General features: G+C 36.7%; 2 protein-coding genes across 2 annotated transcripts; one reads left to right on the plus strand and one right to left on the minus strand.

The window, feature by feature from the left end:
• Positions 1–728: 728 nt before the first annotated feature.
• On the plus strand, positions 729–12,784 carry sytl4 (synaptotagmin-like 4). The gene is made up of 17 exons (XM_051128019.1): positions 729–887; positions 2,371–2,508; positions 3,442–3,657; positions 3,818–3,927; positions 4,148–4,262; positions 4,752–4,889; positions 4,968–5,064; positions 5,165–5,261; positions 7,147–7,247; positions 7,352–7,444; positions 7,528–7,706; positions 7,888–7,978; positions 8,328–8,489; positions 10,715–10,817; positions 10,889–10,994; positions 11,084–11,295; positions 12,073–12,784. Exons 2-17 carry the CDS (start codon positions 2,393–2,395, stop codon positions 12,213–12,215), a joined length of 2,079 nt encoding a protein of 692 aa, XP_050983976.1. The 5' UTR covers positions 729–887; positions 2,371–2,392; the 3' UTR covers positions 12,216–12,784.
• Positions 12,740–19,943, minus strand: srpx2 (sushi-repeat containing protein X-linked 2). The gene is made up of 10 exons (XM_051128020.1): positions 19,674–19,943; positions 16,565–16,645; positions 16,295–16,486; positions 15,999–16,175; positions 15,769–15,892; positions 15,558–15,679; positions 14,302–14,481; positions 14,076–14,209; positions 13,872–13,993; positions 12,740–13,094 (listed from the first exon to the last, which is right to left on the minus strand). The coding sequence occupies exons 1-10, from the start codon at positions 19,741–19,743 to the stop codon at positions 12,914–12,916; spliced, it is 1,383 nt and encodes a 460-aa protein (XP_050983977.1). The 5' UTR covers positions 19,744–19,943; the 3' UTR covers positions 12,740–12,913.
• Between the last annotated feature and the right edge of the window lie 637 nt (positions 19,944–20,580).

Below are 20,580 nucleotides of genomic sequence, written 5' to 3' on the forward strand. Positions count from 1 at the left end.
ATGTATACATCCTCATTCTGTTCAAAAGTTACACCCCTGGCTCTTAATGCATAATTTTTGTTCTAAAGCATCACTCAGCGTTTGAACCTTCTGTAATAGTTGCATATGAGTCCCCCAGTTGTCCAAATCAAGGGGTTCAAATACACAAAAATCCTGAAAAAACAAAAAAAAAAACTGTGTGACCTGAAGGATTTTTATGAAGAACACCAGGCAGTTTAACTGTTCAGGACAAACAAGGGACTCATGAAGAACTGTCACTAAAAAAAAAAAAAAAGAAAGAAAAGAAAAAAAATCTGTGGATCATTCAGGTAACAACACTGTGTTAAGAATCAAGCGTATGTAAACTTGAACGGGGTTATTTTTATAAATTCAGCTATTATTTTATGTGAAATATATTATTCAAGTCAGTACTAAATAAACAGTAACATGCATTTTGCCGGAACTATTCGTTTTTCTTCATTTTTAAAACCCAAAACAGCTTTGCATATATATAAAAGTTTCTTTGTCATTACTACAGCGCTTAAAAGGTTCCAGTACGTTTCAAAAAAGAAATTCTACACATTATAAACGTCTTTTATTTTGTTATTGGCAAAATTTTAAGATGTTCTCCAAGCTTCACATCAGTTTAAATCTTAAAATACTGGACCAAAAGCAATATGTGATTTCTGCCCAATGACCTCCATTCGAAGGAGGAAACGCTGACGTCTGCGCGCATCGTGGACGCGCACCTGTTGCACGGTGATCCAGCGTCTCTGACGCGCAGAGCTGCGGTGACTGAAAAGTTTCCGTTTGTTCCGGGACGACGTTTATTTGGCAGGGCTGGAAGTCAGTGAGCTCGCAGAGAGAAGGGAACGAGAGAAAGAGTGTGGGAAAATCCTGCGCTATTGGTAAGCGAACATTTGAAGCACATTTGAAGAGATTTTGTTTGACATGTTAGGGATCTAACGTTATTTTGTAAACGACAAACTGTACTAACACTGTTTATGTCTATGTTGAACAATGCTTCGTTATGAGACACAACGAGTAGAGAGTTTCCCACTTGTTGTTATTATGCCTCGATATAGTCACTTTTATTTTAAGATCTTAAAGTCTGCTTACATTCGTGCTTTATTTTCCTGTACGCTAACTGTTATTTCCTCTGCGTTAACTATTACTTTACTGTTAAATAGACTCTTTTTATAGATAATGTTGGATAATTTAATGAAGTGAATTTAATGTCATTGTTTGTTGTCCAAATTCTTCATATCTATATCAGAAAGTCCATTCATTGTGCTTCTCACTTTAATCCTTTCTATTTTCCTCAAACATTCAAAGAATGAGGAACACTTTTGTTATGAAGGTCCATTTGTTTTGGATAGACCAAACCAGTCTTAATTGAAGGTTATTGGATATGTATGTTCTTTTTTCTTTTCTCACACATTTGCTACCAGTTGGACTCAAGGGACTTTTACAAGGCTCTTGGTTGCTACCAAGAAATAATAATCATAAATGGTTAATTTAAAAAAATAAAAAAGGTTTTCAAAGGTTTGCTAAAGACCTCCACCCATGGTTGTGTGTCCATAAAGGGCGGTAACTCTTGTGATATGCTGACTGCATGTTGTTTTCCTCTTTTCTTAATGACATTCCGGTGCTTGGCCCCTTTTCCCAGGCTCTGTTGGCCTTTAGTTATTCTCAAACAACATAAATTTTATTGATTTGCTGTCCATAATTTTACCAGCGACAAATCAAAACAAGGTTCTCATGCTCTCCGGTCAGAACATTATTTTTGTCCTTTCAGTAAGAACATGATGAGAAGCCGTCACCTATATTTTTGCAAACTGTCTGTCTTTGCTTGGCTTGATTTATTAAATGATTTACTAATGCTAATATACTTGATTTATGTGGTAGATGCCTGGATGTGAATAGCTCTACTTCCCTGCAGCGATATTGACATTGCGAGCTATTGGTAACCAACTAATTTGCATGTGGAGCTGCATGTCACAGGGTGTCCTTGTGTTGTCTAATTACTCAGCTCCTGCAGGGAGGTGTTGAGGAGCCTGTGACATACTGACACTGACAGACACTACATGGAGGAACTGTGAAAGGTCACTCCCTGTATTTGTCAGTTCTGCCCTGTCTCCAGGTCTCTACCCTTTTTACAAACAGCAGGACTTCCTTTATTTGTGTAACACTCTCATTATACATTAGTCTCATCTCTGAAAGGCAAATGACCTCTTTTTGGTTGAGTAAGCTTCTGTATTGTCACTGGTATGTTACTCGGTAAGCGGTTGTATGTGGTTCTACACGTTTCTGTAATTCGCATTTGTGTTAACACTGAATATAATTTGTTGACTTAATGCATCCAGAGACATTTGTTTTTTTATTCCTTAGAAGCAGGGCTTGACTCTCAAGGATGGTGCAGAACATGGAGATAAACGTGTCCTTCCTGACTGAGTCTGAGCAAGAATTCATTCTAGAAGTCCTTCGGCGGGATGAGGAGCTGCGGCGCTTGGAGGACCTCCGCGTGAAGTGAGTGTCACATTACACCAGTCTTTAGTGTCGCATGATTCTTCAGAAATCATTTTAATATGCTGATTTGCTGTTCAAGAAACATTTTTTTTATTATTATTATCAATATTTAAAATAGTTAAGTATATATTTTTTTCAGGATTCTTTGATGAATAGGAAGATCCAAAGATCAGTATTTATCTGAAATAAAAGCTTTTGTAACATTATACTATTATGCCATTCAAAAGCTTGGAGTCAGTATAATTTTTGTTTTTGGGGGGGAAAGGAATGATAGAAATGAATACTTTTAATTAGCAAGGATGCTTTAAATTGATCAAAAGTGATGATAAAGACATTTATAATGTTATAAATGCTGTTCTTCTGAACTTTCTATTCATCAAAGAAACCTGCGTAAATTCTGCTCAGCTGTTTTCAACATAATAATAATAATGCTAAATGTTTTTGAGCAGCAAATCAGAATACTAGAATGATTTCTGAAGGATCATGTGACTGGAGTAATGATGCTAAAAAATTTAGCTTTGAAAGCATAAGAATAAAATACATTTGAAAATACATTCAAATAGAAAACCATTTATTTAAATAGTAAAAATATTTCAAAATTTTACTGTTTTTGCTGTGATCAGAAGAGACTTCTTTAAAAAAAAAATTAAAAACTGTTGACTGGTAGTGTACCTATAACAAGAACTATATTATTAGATTCTGATTGGCCATCAATGTTTTTATTGTTTATCAGCTGGAACAACTAGTTATAAAAATGACTCTTCTGTGTCGTTATCGTTATAGCTGTGGTGTGGACTTCCCCATTCTCAAAAAATTAGAACGATTAAGTTATCCTTATAGTTATCGTCCTTTGTGCAAAAAAGCCTTTATACTCTATTTTGTACCCTGCAAAAATTATGGAGAATAAATAAATGCTATTTTTTGTACTCTTAGGAAGCTGAAAGCTGAGTTGCTGGATATCAGAAGAAAGGGTGCGAAACGTAGCAGTGGGAAATACAGTGAGCGCAGCTGTGGCCGCTGCCAAGAGCCTATGGGCCTTCTGACCCGCAACGGTAGCCAGTGCAGAGTATGCAAACATCAGGTTTGCAGAAATTGTCAATCTGCTCGACCCAATGGATCTTGGATGTGCACAGTATGCGCCAAAGAGATGTGAGTGTGCACCCCATGACTCCCAGCATCCCTCTCGTTGGCCTCAGTACACTTAGAACCCTTATTATTAAGAGACACATTAGACTGGAAAATGAGGCCCTTGCTTAATGGAAAAGGTTAATGTTCAACAGAAACTCAACTTTGTTTTTTTTTCTCTCAGAGATCTGAAGATGAGCACCGGAGACTGGTTCTTTGACGAGAGGGTTAACCGCTACTCCACAGTTCCTGGACATGACTTAGTCCGAGTTTCCCTCAGGAAAAGGCCTTTGGGTGAGTACAGGAAACAGATGCCAGACAGTCTGATACTGCAGTGTGAACTTGAACGTTTTGTTTTTATAAAGGGTGGAATGTAGATTTTCTTTGTGTGTACACAACGAGGAGAGGACATAGGAATAATCCTCCTGTTTGCTAAAATGGCTGGTAGTGTTTTGAGATTAATCATTATACAAACTCACTTCCCCATTTTAAAAATGACATCTTTCTGTTGTAGGTAAAAAGCATGAGACAACTGGGGAAATGCTGTTAAACAGAGCGGAGCTGAATTCCAGCCAAACCGTACCTATCCCCAGGCCAAGACTAAAAGACATCGCACTAGCAAATAAGAGGTGTGTCATCATTAGCACTTATGTAGTCTTATGTTTCTACTGAGCAAATATTGTGATGTTCTTTATCATTTTAATATTTACTATTTAATTTAAATATTTACTGTATTAACCCCTTGTATTATTGTAACCTATATACTGTCATTTTGACTGCAAACCACCCACACATTTTAGAGATTATTCACAGTCTCCACAGCCTTTTTGCATGCATTTTTGACTTAATGACATTTGGTTACGAGACACAAAAACAAATACATTTCATAATGTACATAATGTCCAACCTGTTTGTTTGAGATCTTATCATTGTTGTGTTCCACAGGAAAAAAGCATGTAGGTTTATAATGATGTTAGGATGGGTAAAAGTAAATTTGCATTTTTGAGTGTACTATTTCTCCAGCTATGCAATGCCAGTATGGTTTAGATGTTTTAATGATTTATTAGGATGGCATATTTATCTAGCATTCTATACTTTATCCTGTCCAATTCTTTCAGCTCATCTCTTGAGACTTATGAGGCATTTAATGTGCAAGAGCAACAACGTAGCGACACAGAATCAATAGAAAAAGCCAGTCTGAGCGGCAGCAGTCGTGCTGAGACTGAATCATCCCACAGTACCCCCATAACGCAAAGGTAAGATCTGAGTCTGAGATGCAGAAATCCATGACTTGTGATGTAGCAGTGTAATGTAAGCCTCTGATTTGCATCTAGAAAAGACGAACCGACAGACAAGAGTAGTCCAGCAGGCTCTGCGATGTCCACCCTAATGGTCCCCACTAATAGTGACAGTCCATCTACCACTGAGACAGTAAGTGTTTATTTATAGCTTACCCTGTTTGGCCATATGCTTTCCCTGTCCCAGTTCTGTTCATGTGTCACCTATTATCTTGAATTTCCACTAAATTAAGGCCTCATTAATTCACCACATGAATGCCTGCTCTGACTCCTTGCGTGACGTGGATGGACTTTTCAAGAAAAGTGTCAGAAGAGTGCACAAACTATCAGGTATTAGTATATGCTACTGCTTAAAAGTCTGTGATCAGCATGTTTTAAAAGTATTTAATACTTTTATCCAGCAAAGAAACATTAAGTTGATACGAACTGACAGTGAAGTAATTTGAAGTAAAAATTATGCTGTTCTTTCTATTTTTCAAATCATTCTCAGAAAATTTATAATGGTTTTCTACAAAAATAATAAGGAGCAAAACCTTTTTCACAATTGCTAATAATAATACATCTTTCTAAATACCAAATCAGCATGTTTGAATGATTTCTGAAGGTGACACTGAGGATTGGACACTGAGGAAAAATTTAGCTTTGCCATCACAGGAATAAATTACATCTTAAAATGTATTCAAATAGAAAATGGTTAGTTTAAATGTAATATTATCATTTGATTAATGCATTCTTGGTGAGCCTAAGACACTCTTTAATAAAAACATGACAAAATCTTTTGACCCCAAACACAAGTGTAAATTTATTTTATTTATTTATTTATTAGGGGTTCAAGCGTGTAATTGTTAGAATGGCCAAGGATCAGCAATCTCCATGTAAAAGTGATCGGGTAGACCAAACCGTAAGTCGTAGAGATCTGTAATTTGGAAGGATGGTAGTACTCACACCGTCTACAACGTCACCAAGGCTCGCCCCAATTGGCCTTATTGGGGCACTACAGCAATCAAAAGTACAAAATCGCTGACAACTTTTTGGATATTCTGCATTTTTTGAAAAACCTACTTTTATGAATTGGCCCTAGGTTTTTCGCCCAATTGGAACCATACCAGTGCAGGAAGATTCTCTGGAGAGTGAATATCAATAATTATCAAAAAAAAAAACCTTTCGACTCTCCGTTGCGAAAGGATGCCAAAACGTTTGAAAGGGAAAGGACTGCCTTTACTAAAACAGCTATAACTTTTGATCGTAATGAGATATCTTTGCCAAACTCAACGTGTATGTAAAAGCTAAATTTGAAGTCACATGGAAAAAAAGTCACAGAGCTTGGCCACTTGGTGGCACCATAAGAGGGGGAAAAACATAAAAATGACCACAAATACATGCACGGTGCACACTGTCCTGGTCCAAAGTGCCACAAGTTGCTATTAGGATATTTGCGTATCTCAAAAAACATGGGCGCATAGGCTGATGAACTTTGAGCACCTATTAGACAAGGTTACCAGAGGTTGATCGTAACGAAACTCTAAAGTTCTATGAGAAATTTGAAAGAAATTGGCCACTGGGGAGCAACATCGCATTTTTCAAAGCCGTAAACGATTGTATATTGCGTCGTTTTTCACACATACACATGATATTTGTATCATACGATAGACCTCCTCTTTCTGAACAACTTTGCCTCTAGAACCACTACTGTCAATCAAACCGTTTGTTAAATGATTGAGAAAATGTAAAAAGCTTATTTTTGTGAACTTTTGCCCACTTTTCGCTCAATCTGGGAAAAAAAAACACTGTAGTACAATTCTCTGGACTCTCTAGGTCAATAATTGTTGAAATTTTCCCGTTTTGGGAAGCCATAACGGGGTCATTTAGAACAGGGGTCTGTCCAAATATACGCTAAAGCCTAAATAAAACTCAAAACTTCACGAAACCTGATGAGCACATACGACAAGTGATTCTAAATGAGCATGCAAAGTTTTAGGGAGATCAGACCACAGGTGGCGCTATAACAGTCATAAATGTTAAAAAACATTTTTTCTATGGTGAATTACCAGGATTTGCCAAAAAATGTTTTTTTAATTGTTGGTTTAGGTAGTTACAGGCTTGCTAAATAACATTCTAATGTTTTTTTCATATGTGCTTAATCGCTGCTTGCAGCTGTATTTTATTTGTTTATTTTACTCTGGGTTTTAAATATGCAGACACTGTTTTGTCATAGATATTAAACCAGCCTCCACGCTTGATTTGCGTGAAGAAGGAACAGAAAGTGCTGCACCCTCTATGGGAGATAGAAGCCAGTCAGTTCCTGGCCTTAATGCTGTGAGTTAATTTCAAGCAAATTCTGTTTTAAATACATTTGCACTGTATAATTCACATCTGCAATCTGAAGTGACCTGATTGGCATGTCTGACTTGTTTCATCAGGATGATGATGAGGAGGAGGAAGATATTGATAACTTGGTGAATATACACAGGCAGAAATTTGGTGATAGCTTGGGAAGTCTGGGAGGCTCGAGGGTAACCCATTTTATTCACAAACTAAATAAAATCAAATACTAGACACTTGAATATGCTAGACAGCTTTTTTTTTTATTCCACAGGCCACTCTTGGTAGTACCATGAGTGTGTACAGTGAAGCAGGAGACTATGACCGTGTGGAAGTGAGTGGAGATATTTACTTCTCTCTCAGCTATGATGAGCCCAGCCAGAGCCTGTATATTGTGGTCCAGGAGTGTAGAGGGCTGGCTTATGCTGATGCAGCAAAAAAGAAGTGCAACCCGTAAGTAGGCCTCCACACAGCATATGCTATGTGATTTCCATGCAATTTCCTGAGAGGGTCTTAGTTCTTGAATGTCTTCCAAGAATAATAATTTTCCACCATGAATCATACCACTGGGTTTCCCCATTACAGAGAGAAAATCACTGCTAAACTAACCCCATTGGTTGATTCCTTTCCACAGATATGTCAAGGCCTACCTCCTCCCAGACAAGAGCAAGAAGAAAACCTCAATCAAACATAGCATCAACCCTAGTTTTAAGGAAACACTGAAGGTATAGTTTCAATAAAATGATTCCCAAATTTTTCATGGTTTAGAACAACATATACTATCAGAAACTGATACCAGCCAGTAATAGCAGCAACACCTGAGTCTATATGCTGTGCTTTAATGGCAGGTAATTAAAATACTGCACACTAACATCAGGTTTCGAATGGGCTTGGTATTGACGGAGAAGATAAGTACACTGTTATCACCGAGTCACAGTCAGACAAATATTAGTTCATATACCTGCCCCATTTTAATCTAGAGCAAACACCATGCAGAGTGCACACAAACAGAGTAAATAAACTGGCCAAACTCTGTTTCATAGTGACAACCTGTCTTGTGCTTGCTTGCTTTAGTATTCCATCAGCCGCACCCAGCTGATGACTCGAACACTACAACTCTCAGTTTGGCACTACGACCGTTTTGGCCGCAATGCATTTCTCGGTGAAGTGGAGGTACCAATGGATAGCCATGATATCGACTCTGCACATCAAGAGTGTATGGCTCTTAGAGGAAAGGTATATGCTTGTTTTGATCAAGGTTCATACAAGGTGCTTAAAGTGCTTGAAGTAGAAGAGTTACTTGAAAAGTATTTATTGAAAGATGATGTATCTATAAAATAAGTGTTTATCTTTTCAATAAGCATATTTATTTTCATGCAAAATTCAACAATTCAAAAAACATCATACTTTTTCGCTTATATCAGTTAATGTCATAAAACGAGCTAAACCGGTAGTAGTACTGGCAGTGTCGTGTAAACATGGCTGAAGATGCGGATAGAGGAACCGATGAACCGAGTCAACTGAGTGAGTCATTTACGCTGGAACCGCTGTAATTGATTCAAACTTGTGACGTTAAACATTCATTTCAAGCGATTCACTAGCAAAAACCTGATCAAATTAAAAGAGCCATTCATTTTCGACATCGCTGGTAATGATTTTAAAAAGCATGTAAAGTGATTGGTGAAACAGAGCTTTTTGAATCTCAGAATCTGTTTAACCACTGTGTCGCAAATTGATTCACTGTTTTGAAGCACTCCAATTAGATTGCGAATCATTTGATTCAGATCAGGACTTCAAATTGTGAATCACGAATCATTTGATTTAGATCGGGACATCGGAACGGGTTCGCAAATTGTATGACTTAGATCAGAAATTCACGTTTTGCGAATTATATGATTTAGATCGGAACTTCGGATTGGGTTCGCAAATCATTTGATTCAGATCAGGACTTCAAATCGTGTATCATGAATCATGTAGATCGAGACTTTGGAGTGGATTCGCAAATCATATAACTTAGATTAGAACTTTGTGTATTGCGAATCACTGATTTAGATCGAAACTTTGCAGATCGCAAGTAATTTGATTTAGATCTGAGCTTTGTAGCAGGTTCGTGAATCATTTCACAAATTATTTGATTCAGATCTAAACTTTGGAGTGTGGAACATGAATCTTTTGATTCAGATGGGAACTTAAGAGCACGGATTGCGAATCATTTGATTCAGATCAGGGCTTCAAATCGTGTATCATGAATCATTAAATTTAGATTGAGACTTAGGAGTTGGGTTTGCGAATGATATGACTTAGATTATAAGTTTGTGTATCATGATTTAGATCGGAACTTCGCAGATTGTGAGTCATTTGATTTAGATCAGAACTTTGGAGCGGGTTCGTGAATCATTTCACAAATCATTTGATTCAGATCGAAACTTCGGAGTGGGTTCGCAACTCTTTTGATTCAGATCAGGACTTCAAATCGTGTATCATGAATCATTTGATTTAGATCGAGACTTCGGAGTAGATTTGCAAATCATATGACTTAGATTAGAACTTTATGTATCACGAATCATTGGTTTAGTTCGGAACTTCGCAGATTGTGAGTCATTTGATTTAGATCAAAACTTTGGAGTGGGTTCGTGAATCAATTCGCAAATCTTTTGATTCAGATCGGAACATCGGAGCACAGAACGTGAATCATTTAATTCAGATCAGGACTTCAAATCGTGTATCATGAATCATTTGCTTTAGATTGAGACTTCAGAGCAAGATAGTGAATCATATGACTTAGATTAGAACTTTGTGTATAGCAAAGCATTGATTTAGATCAGAACTTTGGAGTGGTTTCATGAATCATTTCGCGAATCATTTGATTCAGATCAGGACATCAAATCGTGTTTTATGAATCATTTGATTTAGATCAAGACTTCGGAGCAGGTTCGCAAATCATATGACTTAGATCAGAACTTTGCGTGTTGCAAATCATTAATTTAGATCGGAACTTCACAGATTGTGAGTCATTTGATTTAGATTGGAACTTTGGAGCGGGTTTTTGAATCATTTGGCGAATCATTTGATTCAGATCGAAACTTTGGAGCGGATTTGCTAATCAGATCAGAACTTCAGAGCATGAATCAATTGTTTCAGACAGGACTTCGGAGGGGGTTTGCAGATCTATTTTCTTTTTGTTCTTAAGTTGACATTGCATAGCCTACTTTGCATGGACTTGCCATTTTTTTTTGTTAGTATATTTTTATTTATCTATTTATCTCATTAAGAATTTAAAAGAGAAAGTTTGATAAGTAAGATCGCTGTCCTTGAAAAAAAAAGGTGCTTGCAGAGTCCTGGAATCTCATTTTACAGTATCTGTACGAACCCTGTTGTTTGCTACAGCATCACAATCAATCACTGTAACCAAGTTGTAGTTTTGTTTAGTACAACCTTTACAGTTTTTTTTCTTCCCCTAGGGAGCTGTCCAGCCAGCATCTCCATTCGATCAGTACAAAGGAGAGCTGGTGATTTCACTGAAGTATGTCACAGCAAATAAAACAGAGGACTTTAATGGAAAAGGTGAGGGGAAAACAGCTAACATACCTGTAACATATTTACATAGTAAATTATGTCTCTCTTCTCTACTGAAGGAAAAAAGACCAAACCCAATGGTGCTGAGCTGCACGTGTTAATCAAAGAGGCCAAAAATCTGACCGCCATGAAAGCTGGAGGTGCATGTGATTCCTTTGTGAAAGGGTTTGTAAACATCGGTTTCATTACATCTGTTTTGTTTTAAAAGCCAGTGTTGTGTTGTGTTTATTTCTACTAATAACTCTTTCCTTCAGTTATCTGCTGCCATCAAAGAACAAGTCTTCCTCAAAGAAGAAGACTCCAGTAGTGAAAAAGACGAAGAACCCAAACTACAACCATACATTTGTGTACAACGATCTTAGTCTGCAGCAGCTGAAGGATGTATGTCTAGAGCTCACTGTCTGGGACAGAGAGACCCTGTCTAGCAACGACTTTCTGGGAGGAATTCGCCTCAGCTTGGGAGGAGGCAAGAGCATCGTCTGCTACATATTCCTTTGAGTTGAAATCAATTCAGAAGCCTTTAAAGGGACCGTTCACCCAAAAATGAAAATTCTGTCATTAATTACTCACCTTCATGTCGTTCCAAACCTGTAAGACCTTCGTTCATCTTCGAAACACAACTTAAGTATTATTTATTAAACCTAAGAGCTTTCTGACCCTGCATAGACAGCAACGCAAGTGACATATTCAAGGGCCAGAAAGGTAGTAAGGACATTGATAAAATAGTCCCTGTGACATCAGTGGTTCAACTGTAATGTTATGAAGCTACAAGATCAATTTTTGTGCATGAAGAATACAAAAATAACTACTTTATTCAACAATTTCTTTTCCTCTGTCAGTTTTTGATGCATGTTCAGGAGAGTACCATGATGCATGCATGTGGTGCTGCTAACGCAGGAGCCATGAATGTCACAAAGACTGTTTTAACAATGTCCTTACTACCGTTTTGGGTCTCGAACGTGTCAGTTTTGTTGCTGTCTATGTAGGGTCATAAAGCTCTCGGATTTCATCAAAAATATCTTAACTTGTGTTCTGAAGATGAACAAAGGTCTTACTGGTTTGGAACGACATGAGGTTGAGTAATTAATAACAGAATTTTCATTTTTGGGTGAACTATCCCTTTATTATTTTTTTGTGGAAACCATGATACATTTTTCATGAATAGAAATATGAAAAAACAGCATTTGAAATTGAAATCTTTTGGAACTTAAAGGAATAAATGTCTGAACTGATGTTTGCACAGTGACTATCAAGGACGGCAAGGAAGAGTGGGTGGCAGACTCCACGGGGGAGGAGATCTTGCTGTGGAAGAAGATGATGCAGTACCCCGACTCTTGGGCAGAGGGCACTCTTCCACTGCGCTCATCCATGGGAAAGGGCAAGTAAGGACATTGTGCAACACCCCCCAAAGCTATTATGAGGACAAGGGGTTACACATTCCACAACATTTGTGTTGTGTTGCTGTTGCAGCTGTGGAATATGTGCAGTAATATTTTAAAGACTTTTTAGGTTAAAGCATCTTTTATATTTTTAAACATTTAAGGCAGTTCACAAATAATGACGTGGAAATGTGCAGCATGTATGTGTTAATTTTATTTATTTTCTATAAATGTTGCAGCTAAACAGATTTTTTTCAAATACAACATTATTTGATTGTTCTTAAAATTGGAGACAGTAAATATTTTAGCTTGAATAACACTTTGGTTTTAAATGTAAACTTGATATTTGGTTTAAACAATGTATTTTAATGTCATACTGCTGATTTACTTCATTGTGAGCACCTTCTTTTTAGGAGCTACATGAAAATACCAGCTTTTAATAAATATTAAATATTTTTAAGAATCCACAATGTGTGCTGTGCACTCAGTTATAGATAGTTAAAATTATTTTTCTTCAGAATATGTTTATCTTGGGAACCCCCACCTGGCTTTTTTTTTTTACTTGCAGATTAAAACCCGTTCCAGACTAAATCACATTTCCAGCTGTGATTCTCTCTGAATAATACCTGCAATAAGTCGTTTAAAATAATTGACACACTCTGTCGCTGTAAAGAAAAATCCCACCTATAACATATCTTGAGTTGATCAGTCACAGAAATTCCTGTTCATCTCCAGTCTTTCTAACTCCTCCTCTGTGAGGAGATACTCCTCTGCATATGTGTAGAGCTCATCAGAGGTGGTGGGGTTAACAAAGCGCTCCCGATCCACACCATACTCATCCAGCAGCACCATAGTGAAATACGCTGTAGATATATGCAGTGCCTGTCTGTTACATACAAACAAAAAACACATGCAATCAATAATTAACCACATTTAGATTAGAAACAAACATGCATTGTGGAGAGAATCGGCAAAACATTTTCCTTCAATGTAGAGTCCCTGTTGTTGCAAAAGCGTTTTGTCCAAGTATGTCATGTGGCTTTTATTAAAATAAGGCCTGGTCTTGAATAGAAAATAGACTGGTCAGTGTGTCTCTTCTGGAACTTAAAGGGGTAGTTCACCCAAAAATGAAAATTTGTCACTGAATTGAATTGTTTCGTCATTTGTCACTCACATTCATACTGTTCCAAATCCGTAAGACTTTTGTTCATCTTCAGAACACAAATTAAGATATTTTTGATGAAATCTGATGTCCTTTCTGTTACTGAAGTTACCTTTCTGGGCCTTGAACGTGGTGGTTGCATTGTTGTCTATCCAGGGTCAAAAAGCAATTTGTGTTGCAAAGATGAGCGAAGGTCTTACGGATTTGGAACGATATGAGAGCAATTAATGACAACATTTTCATTTGGGTGAACTATCCCTTTAAAGTCAGCACTGAATCTAGTTTCATTCCATGTTACTTGATATTTAATGAGAAAGCTTAGAATAAGACTTGAATTTATTAATTGGGAACTTGCAGGATGTTAAAAAAGTAAATACGGTTAATTTCATGTTGACTTTGAGTGTTTGTTTGTAATATGACTTCCAAGTAAGCCTTTAAATACAACAGTTAAACACACTGTATTTAACATGTAAACACTACTGTAGGTAATTAGTATGTTACCTAAGACCCTCTATGACTTCAGGCTCTAGTCGCTGTTCTTTGATCCGGCCCACTGCACGAGGTGGAGTTCCTAAGAGCTCGATCACTGTCACATGCCGCAGATCCAGACCACACTCCGCTTTCTGTGTCAGAACATTCAAACAGTCATATAGACACTCCTTTCTTAAGATTATGTTTGCATTAAGTCAAAGAAGTATCTATTACCTGTAGCATGATATTCTGAAGCCTGTACTTCTGGTTAGCGTTATCTGGAGTAGACACAACAAGAAGCCTTCTCTTTTCATAAAACTGGTCAAGCAGAGCACCAGCTGACCTGACGTCTGTTTTAATGGCCATTGCTAAAAGAAAAGGCAAATGTTTTACACAACAATTTGAGAAAACATTAGAATTTATGTGTTTAAATTAAAAATACACATAACCACATACTTACATACACACTGAGCGGCTTCATCAGACCAGTGGCGGTTGAGCTGACAAACGCGTGTTGCAAAACCTGACCTTTCAAAGCCAGAATCACAATGATATTCACATACAGCCCCAAAATTATTGCCATCTGATGAGCATATCAGATAGCCATGCACAGGCGGCTTTAGCTTTGGACATCGTCTCACTGAGGAAAAAAAAACACATTAGTTTAAGGCATTTATGCCAATGTATAGTAAAACGGAAGTGCAGCTGACTGGATCCAGAGATGTAAATTAAAACTGTAAATGGATAGTTCACCCAAAAATAAAAAACCCTGTCAATTACTTACCCTCATGTCGTTCCAAAGCCGTAAGACCTTCGCTCATCTTCAGAACACAAATTAAGATATTTTTGATGAAATCCTAGAGCTTTCTGACCCTGCATAGACATCAACGCAACTGACACGTTCAAGGTCCAGAAAGGTAGTAAGGATACATTGTTAAAATAGTCAATGTGACATCAGTTGCGCACAAAAAGTATTTTCGTAGTTTAATAAAAAATTAAGGTTGAACCACTGATGTCACATGGACTATTTTAACAATGTCCTCACTACGTTCTGGGCCTTGAACGTGTCAGTTGCATTGCTGTCTATGCAGGGTCAGAAAGGTCTAGAATTTCATCAAAAATATCTTAATTTGTGCGCCAAAGATGAAAGATCTTACAGGTTTGGAACAACATGAGGGTAATAATTAATGACAGAATTTTTGGGGTGAACTATGTATTTAAGTCATATTCTAATAATATTATTATTTATAATTAAAGGGATAGTTCACCCAAAAATTACAATTCTGTAATTATTATTGGCTTTATTTCTTCTCTGGAACACAAAGGAAGATATTTTGATTAAAAAAAAGTCAAAATATTTAGAGAATAAAGTCAAAATATTTGGACAAAAAAGTTGAAATTATGAAAATAAAGTTGAAATTGATTGGCCCACTGACCTGGGCCTTCGACTTTATTTTCGAAACATTTCGACTTTATTATTGAAACATTTCAACTTTATTCTCAAAACATTCTGACTTTATCCTCAAAACATTTCGACTTTATTATTGAAACATTTTGACTTTATTCTCGAAACATTTTGACTTTATTCTCAAAGCATTTCGACTTTATTCTCGTAATTTCAACTTTATTCTCAAAACGTTCAGACATTATTCTCGAAACATTTCGACTTTATTCTCGTCATTTTAGAACCAAATCAAAATTTTAAATTGGCTTTACCTTCAACTTGCACTGTAAATTTGCATGTGGCTGTGTTGCGAGCCTGATCAGAGACTTTATATCGAATTGTATGTATTCCTTCAGGAAAATCGGATCCAGACTCTGGTCCACTTCGTAAGACCCTAAAAAAAGATGACACAAATCCAGTTTTCAGGTTGCCTCTTTGACACCAAAGAAGTTGGATGGCTTTAATAAAATGTGCTGAACGTACCGTAGTGCTCTGTCAGCAGTATCTTTAGCAACAGGACGCTCCCATGAAACCATGACAGTTAGTTTTCCTGGTTCTGCTATCTTCACTCTGGACAAAGGACATTTCAGTTTGGGGGGGTCATAATCTGAAACAATGCAATTTTTATTAAATGTTACAACATCTTCTCTCTGATTTGTAAAAACTGCAATCTATCAATTAATGCATTAGACTGGATGGGTTTTCAAATGTACCTGTACACGTTGGTTCTGTGCCACTCCATGTTCCCTCTTCCTGGCACATCCGATAGCGATCTCCCTCAATCTGATAGCCTTCATAGCAGGTGTAGTCACACCTGGAGTCTACCACAAAACCACGGGTGCAACTGTACATACCGTTGTCAATCAGAGGCAGAACACGGCAACGTATCTCTGAGATTCAGACAAAATAAAAACACATGGTTCAAGTAAGGACGGATGCTGTACTCTTTCTGAATCAAAGAGGTAATGTCTATGACATAATTACTATAACACCTTTTAAGTACACTTACTTCGACAGACAGCAGATCCAGACCAGCGGCGGTTGGGCATGCACTGCACAGATGACTGCCCCAGCCGTTTATATCCACGATCACAGGAAAGCAAACAGCGAGTTCCAAGAGAGCCCCGGTGGTACCCGCCTCGAGGAGAAGTACAGGACACTTCCCCATTGGTCAACTTAAGTGCATGGCACCACTGTGGATCTGATGGCAAAATGTTAACTGTTAGTAACTGTTGCATTTCGCAGTTAGTCATATTGTATAATTTGTGAGCATATTTACGTTTGTAGTCCAACTGAGGGGTGTAGTAAGTCTCTTCCTCATGCACGACTTCATTGGTGTCATGGTAAGAAGACGCTGAGCCTAAAAGAGCAAACAAAACGAAATCTGAAGCTTTGATTTTTTTTATTTTTAAATAGTCATCTTGGCGGAGTCAAAATATTGGCGGACACATCATAGCAGCAAATCAGCTGCATCATTAGTATCCTGCAGCCTCGGCAGGAGAGAAAAATATCCCCAACCACCCCTGTTTTTGTTTCCAAGCAGCACAACCACCATCATCATCATTCTTTCCTTTCACACACGTTTTTCCGGTTTCACATACATAAATATCTTTTCTCATTGGGGGAACTTTTCAGTTTATAACATCAGCTTTTCCATGTACTTAGAAGATTGCTAAAGGGACACATCAAAACTTTAATACTGTACTGTATGCATCAATGTCAGACGAAATCTAGGACAGTTTTGTTTTAAACAGTGCCAGAATCACATTTGGCAGAAGGTGTTGCTCTCTGCACACAGAAAACTGAAGATCCAGCCAAGTCAGGGTTTCAAAGTCCATGTTTACTGGATTAGGATCTTTGAAAATATTTTTAAGACTGTCTCATCAGGAGGAGTTTCTATGAAAGAAATTCAATGGAGCAGCTCAGTGTTGAGTACTATTCATATACTAGAATCTCTTAATACAGTTTAAGTCAAAAGTTTTCATACACCAGAATCTGCAAAATGTTAATTATTTTACCAAAATAAGAGGGATCATATAAAATGCACATTATTTTTTCATTTACCTGAGCTGAATAAGATATTTCACATAAAAGACATTTACAGATAGTCCAAAAGAAAATAATAGTTGAATTTATAAAAACGACCCTGTTCAAAAGTTTACATACACTTGAGTTAATACTGTTGTTACTTGAATGATCCACAGCTGTGTTTTTTTGGTTTTTTTTTTGGTTTTTTTTTTGGTTTAGTCATAGTTGTTCATGAGTAAACTGACCACTGTTCTTCAAAACAATCCTTCAGGTCCCACAAATAGGTTTTTCAGCATTTTTGTGTATTTGAACCCTTTCCAACAATGACTATATGATTTTGAGATCCATCTTTTCATAGTGAGGACAACGGAAGGACTTATGTGCAACAACTACAGAACGTTGAAACACTCACTAATGTTTCAGAAGGAAACGATGCATTAAGAGAAAGGTGAAATTTTTTTGAATTTGAGGATCAGGGTCAATTTAACTTGCTTTGTCTTCTGGGAAACATGTAAGCATCTTCTGTAGCTTCTGAAGGGCAAAGTGTGATAGGTAGACAAAATAAGAAATCTGTACACATTTTCATTCTATGCAAAAGTTTTCACCCCCGGCTCTTAATGCATCGTGTTTCCTTCTGAAACATCAGTGAGTGTTTTAACATTCTGTAATAGTTGCATATGAGTCCCTCAGTTGTCCTCATTGTGAAAAGATGGATCTCAAAATCATACAGTCATTGTTGGAAAGGGTTCAAATACAAAAATTGATTTTTCTGAAGAATAGCTGCCAGGGACTCAAGAACTCATGAAAAAAAACAAACAGCTGTTAATCATTTAGGGAACAACACAGTATTAAGAATCTTTGAACAGGGTAATTTTTATAAATTCAACTATTATTTTCTTTTGGATGATATGTAGACATATTTTATGTTTAATATCTTATTCAGGTTAGTACTAAACAAAAAAATAACATGCATTTTGTACGATTCCCCTTATTTCGGTAAAATAATTAACATTTTGCAGATTCTGCAAGGCGTATGTAAACTTTTGACTTCAACTGTATATTCTGAGTTTTCATTTTAAGTGCAGTTTAAGTTTTAGTAACTTTGTGTTTATAGTTGGGTTTAAACAACAAAACTCACTATTCCAAGCTGTATAAAACTGAGACATGTCTGAGCAAAAGAAAACCAGAATCTTCACCAATGATACGGAAAGAAGTTGTTGCCAGGCCTAGAGGGATCTCATTTTAAAAAACCATCCAATATACAAACCGTTTGTCCTATGTAGGGTCGGGGGATGCTGGAGCTCATCCCAGAGTCTTGGTTTTAGGCAAGGAAACGCCATGGACAGATGGCTAGATTTTAAATACACTGATTTAAATATATAAGTAGAATTCATTCTCACAGAGACTGACTGCAGCTGTCTACAGTCTAAAGAGTTGTAACATACCAAGACAGTGACTCAACATTTGTCAATACCCACATTGCTTTACACTACCTGGAAAACATTATGTAGCTCTCCTCAACAGGAAAACTTTCCAATTTGTGTGGGGGAAAATGTTCTCATTTTCAGAAACTGTTTGGTTCTTATTTTCACAAACTACTTGGAACTGTGCAGAAAGCCAAGCCACATTTTTTTTAATTTAATAAAATTTGTAAATATGCAAGCTCCTATGAACAGCCATTTGTTTCAGATATTCAATTCACTTGCATAGCATATGCATGACAAGATACTTCTTTCTTGTTTGCTTGTTTGGCTCCCACGGCGGAAGAATTGCTCCAAAGATGACACAGGTAAAGTTTTCCACTTAATAGTTCAAATTAGGGCTCTGACACAGATGGTGAGCTCACACTTAGTCATTACTGGGTCACTGGGTTATAATAACTGTTTAGACAGTTTGGACATTATACATCAAATAGTGAACTTGTTAATAGTATGTTTCCAGCTACATTAAATGCTTAATGGATGAAACAAACTGTTTATGTCTGTAAAAACTGCTCATTGGCCAAATGTACGTGGGTTTGTTCCCCTGGAGTCTGAATCATTTAGACAAACCAGTGCGCAACTGAATGACAAAGGGGCTTTGAGAAACAGTAGGTGGAGGGAAAATGAGCACGACTAAAACACAAAATTAACAAATAATGTTTAAAAGTTACTTAGTCTGTCAGTTTGTCAGCCTGTATACTACTGTCTTTATATTCAATTCGTTCCTAAAATGTACAATAAAATCTCCATTTCATAGTCCGTAACTTAAGTGCAAAGGTAAACAAAATCACAGCTGAGCGGTAGACATAATGTACTTTACAGTTCAGTCCAGTGAAGATTACAGTTGCATAAAGAAAGAGAATGTAAAAAATTTCTTACCCTCAGTGTTTTCACCCAGAGTCTGATAAATGATGCACAGCTCAACAAAAAGAATAATAAATCTGATCATTGCATTGGATGTCAGGCGGAAATGTGACTATAAATGTTAAAAGCAGATGTTTATTAAAGATATATTCTGCTATTTCCAAAGTAGTCTTTCGGATAACTAATTCCTGACAGAGTTCAGTCCCAAGCAGTGAATCCCACGCAGCCTTCAAACGACTGGCGTCTCTACAGTATCTCAGCACAAATTTCTTCCACTAGTCGGTCTTGAAGCTATTATGTGTAATAAGCGCTTGGACGGATGGTGGCACTGCTATTCCATGATCGTTTTCTTGAAGCTGACTAAAGGTATGAGGTCAATAGTCCATAAATGAACTTTTAAAGTTTCAATTTTTAAGTTTAATGAACTGAATACATTTCAAAACATATTTATTACTGCAGTCTAACTGGCAGCAACCACCTAATCACTCATTTGATAAATCCAGAATGAATAAATTATTTGAATTTTTTTTTTTTGGACAATATGATTTTTTTTTTTTTTTTTTTTTTTTTTTTTTTAACAAGTTTCTTCTGCTCACCAAGCTTGCATTTATTTGATTCAACGTACAGCAAAAACAGTAAAATTATGAAATATTTTTACTATTTAAAATAACTGTTTTCTATTTGAATATATTTTAAAAAGTAATTTATTCCTGTGATCAAAGCTAAATTTTCATGTTTTCATGATATATATATATATATATATATATATATATATATATATATATATATGTGTGTGTGTGTGTGTGTGTGTGTGTGTGTGTATATATATATATATATAATACCACATATATTTAGCTGTGTCCCACATTGTGTTCTACATTTTTTTCCAAGAAAAGTCAAAATGGCAAATAATTGTATTTTT

Source organism: Labeo rohita, chromosome 14 (assembly GCF_022985175.1).
Source record: "Labeo rohita strain BAU-BD-2019 chromosome 14, IGBB_LRoh.1.0, whole genome shotgun sequence".
Lineage (NCBI taxonomy): Eukaryota > Metazoa > Chordata > Actinopteri > Cypriniformes > Cyprinidae > Labeo > Labeo rohita.

What these genes read in the sequence shown, in the direction of transcription:
- sytl4 (XM_051128019.1), top strand. Translation starts at nt 2,393, where the DNA reads ATGGTGCAGAACATGGAGATAAACGTGTCCTTCCTGACTGAGTCTGAG. An exon ending in CCTCAGGAAAAGGCCTTTGG is followed by an intron (nt 3,928 to 4,147) that starts GTGAGTACAGGA and finishes TTTCTGTTGTAG; the next exon opens with GTAAAAAGCATGAGACAACT. An exon ending in GAAGTCTGGGAGGCTCGAGG is followed by an intron (nt 7,445 to 7,527) that starts GTAACCCATTTT and finishes TTTATTCCACAG; the next exon opens with GCCACTCTTGGTAGTACCAT.
- srpx2 (XM_051128020.1), bottom strand. Translation starts at nt 19,743, where the DNA reads ATGATCAGATTTATTATTCTTTTTGTTGAGCTGTGCATCATTTATCAG. An exon ending in TCTGGGTGAAAACACTGAGG is followed by an intron (nt 16,646 to 19,673) that starts GTAAGAAATTTT and finishes TTGCTCTTTTAG; the next exon opens with GCTCAGCGTCTTCTTACCAT. An exon ending in TGAAGCCGCTCAGTGTGTAT is followed by an intron (nt 14,210 to 14,301) that starts GTAAGTATGTGG and finishes CTTTTCTTTTAG; the next exon opens with CAATGGCCATTAAAACAGAC.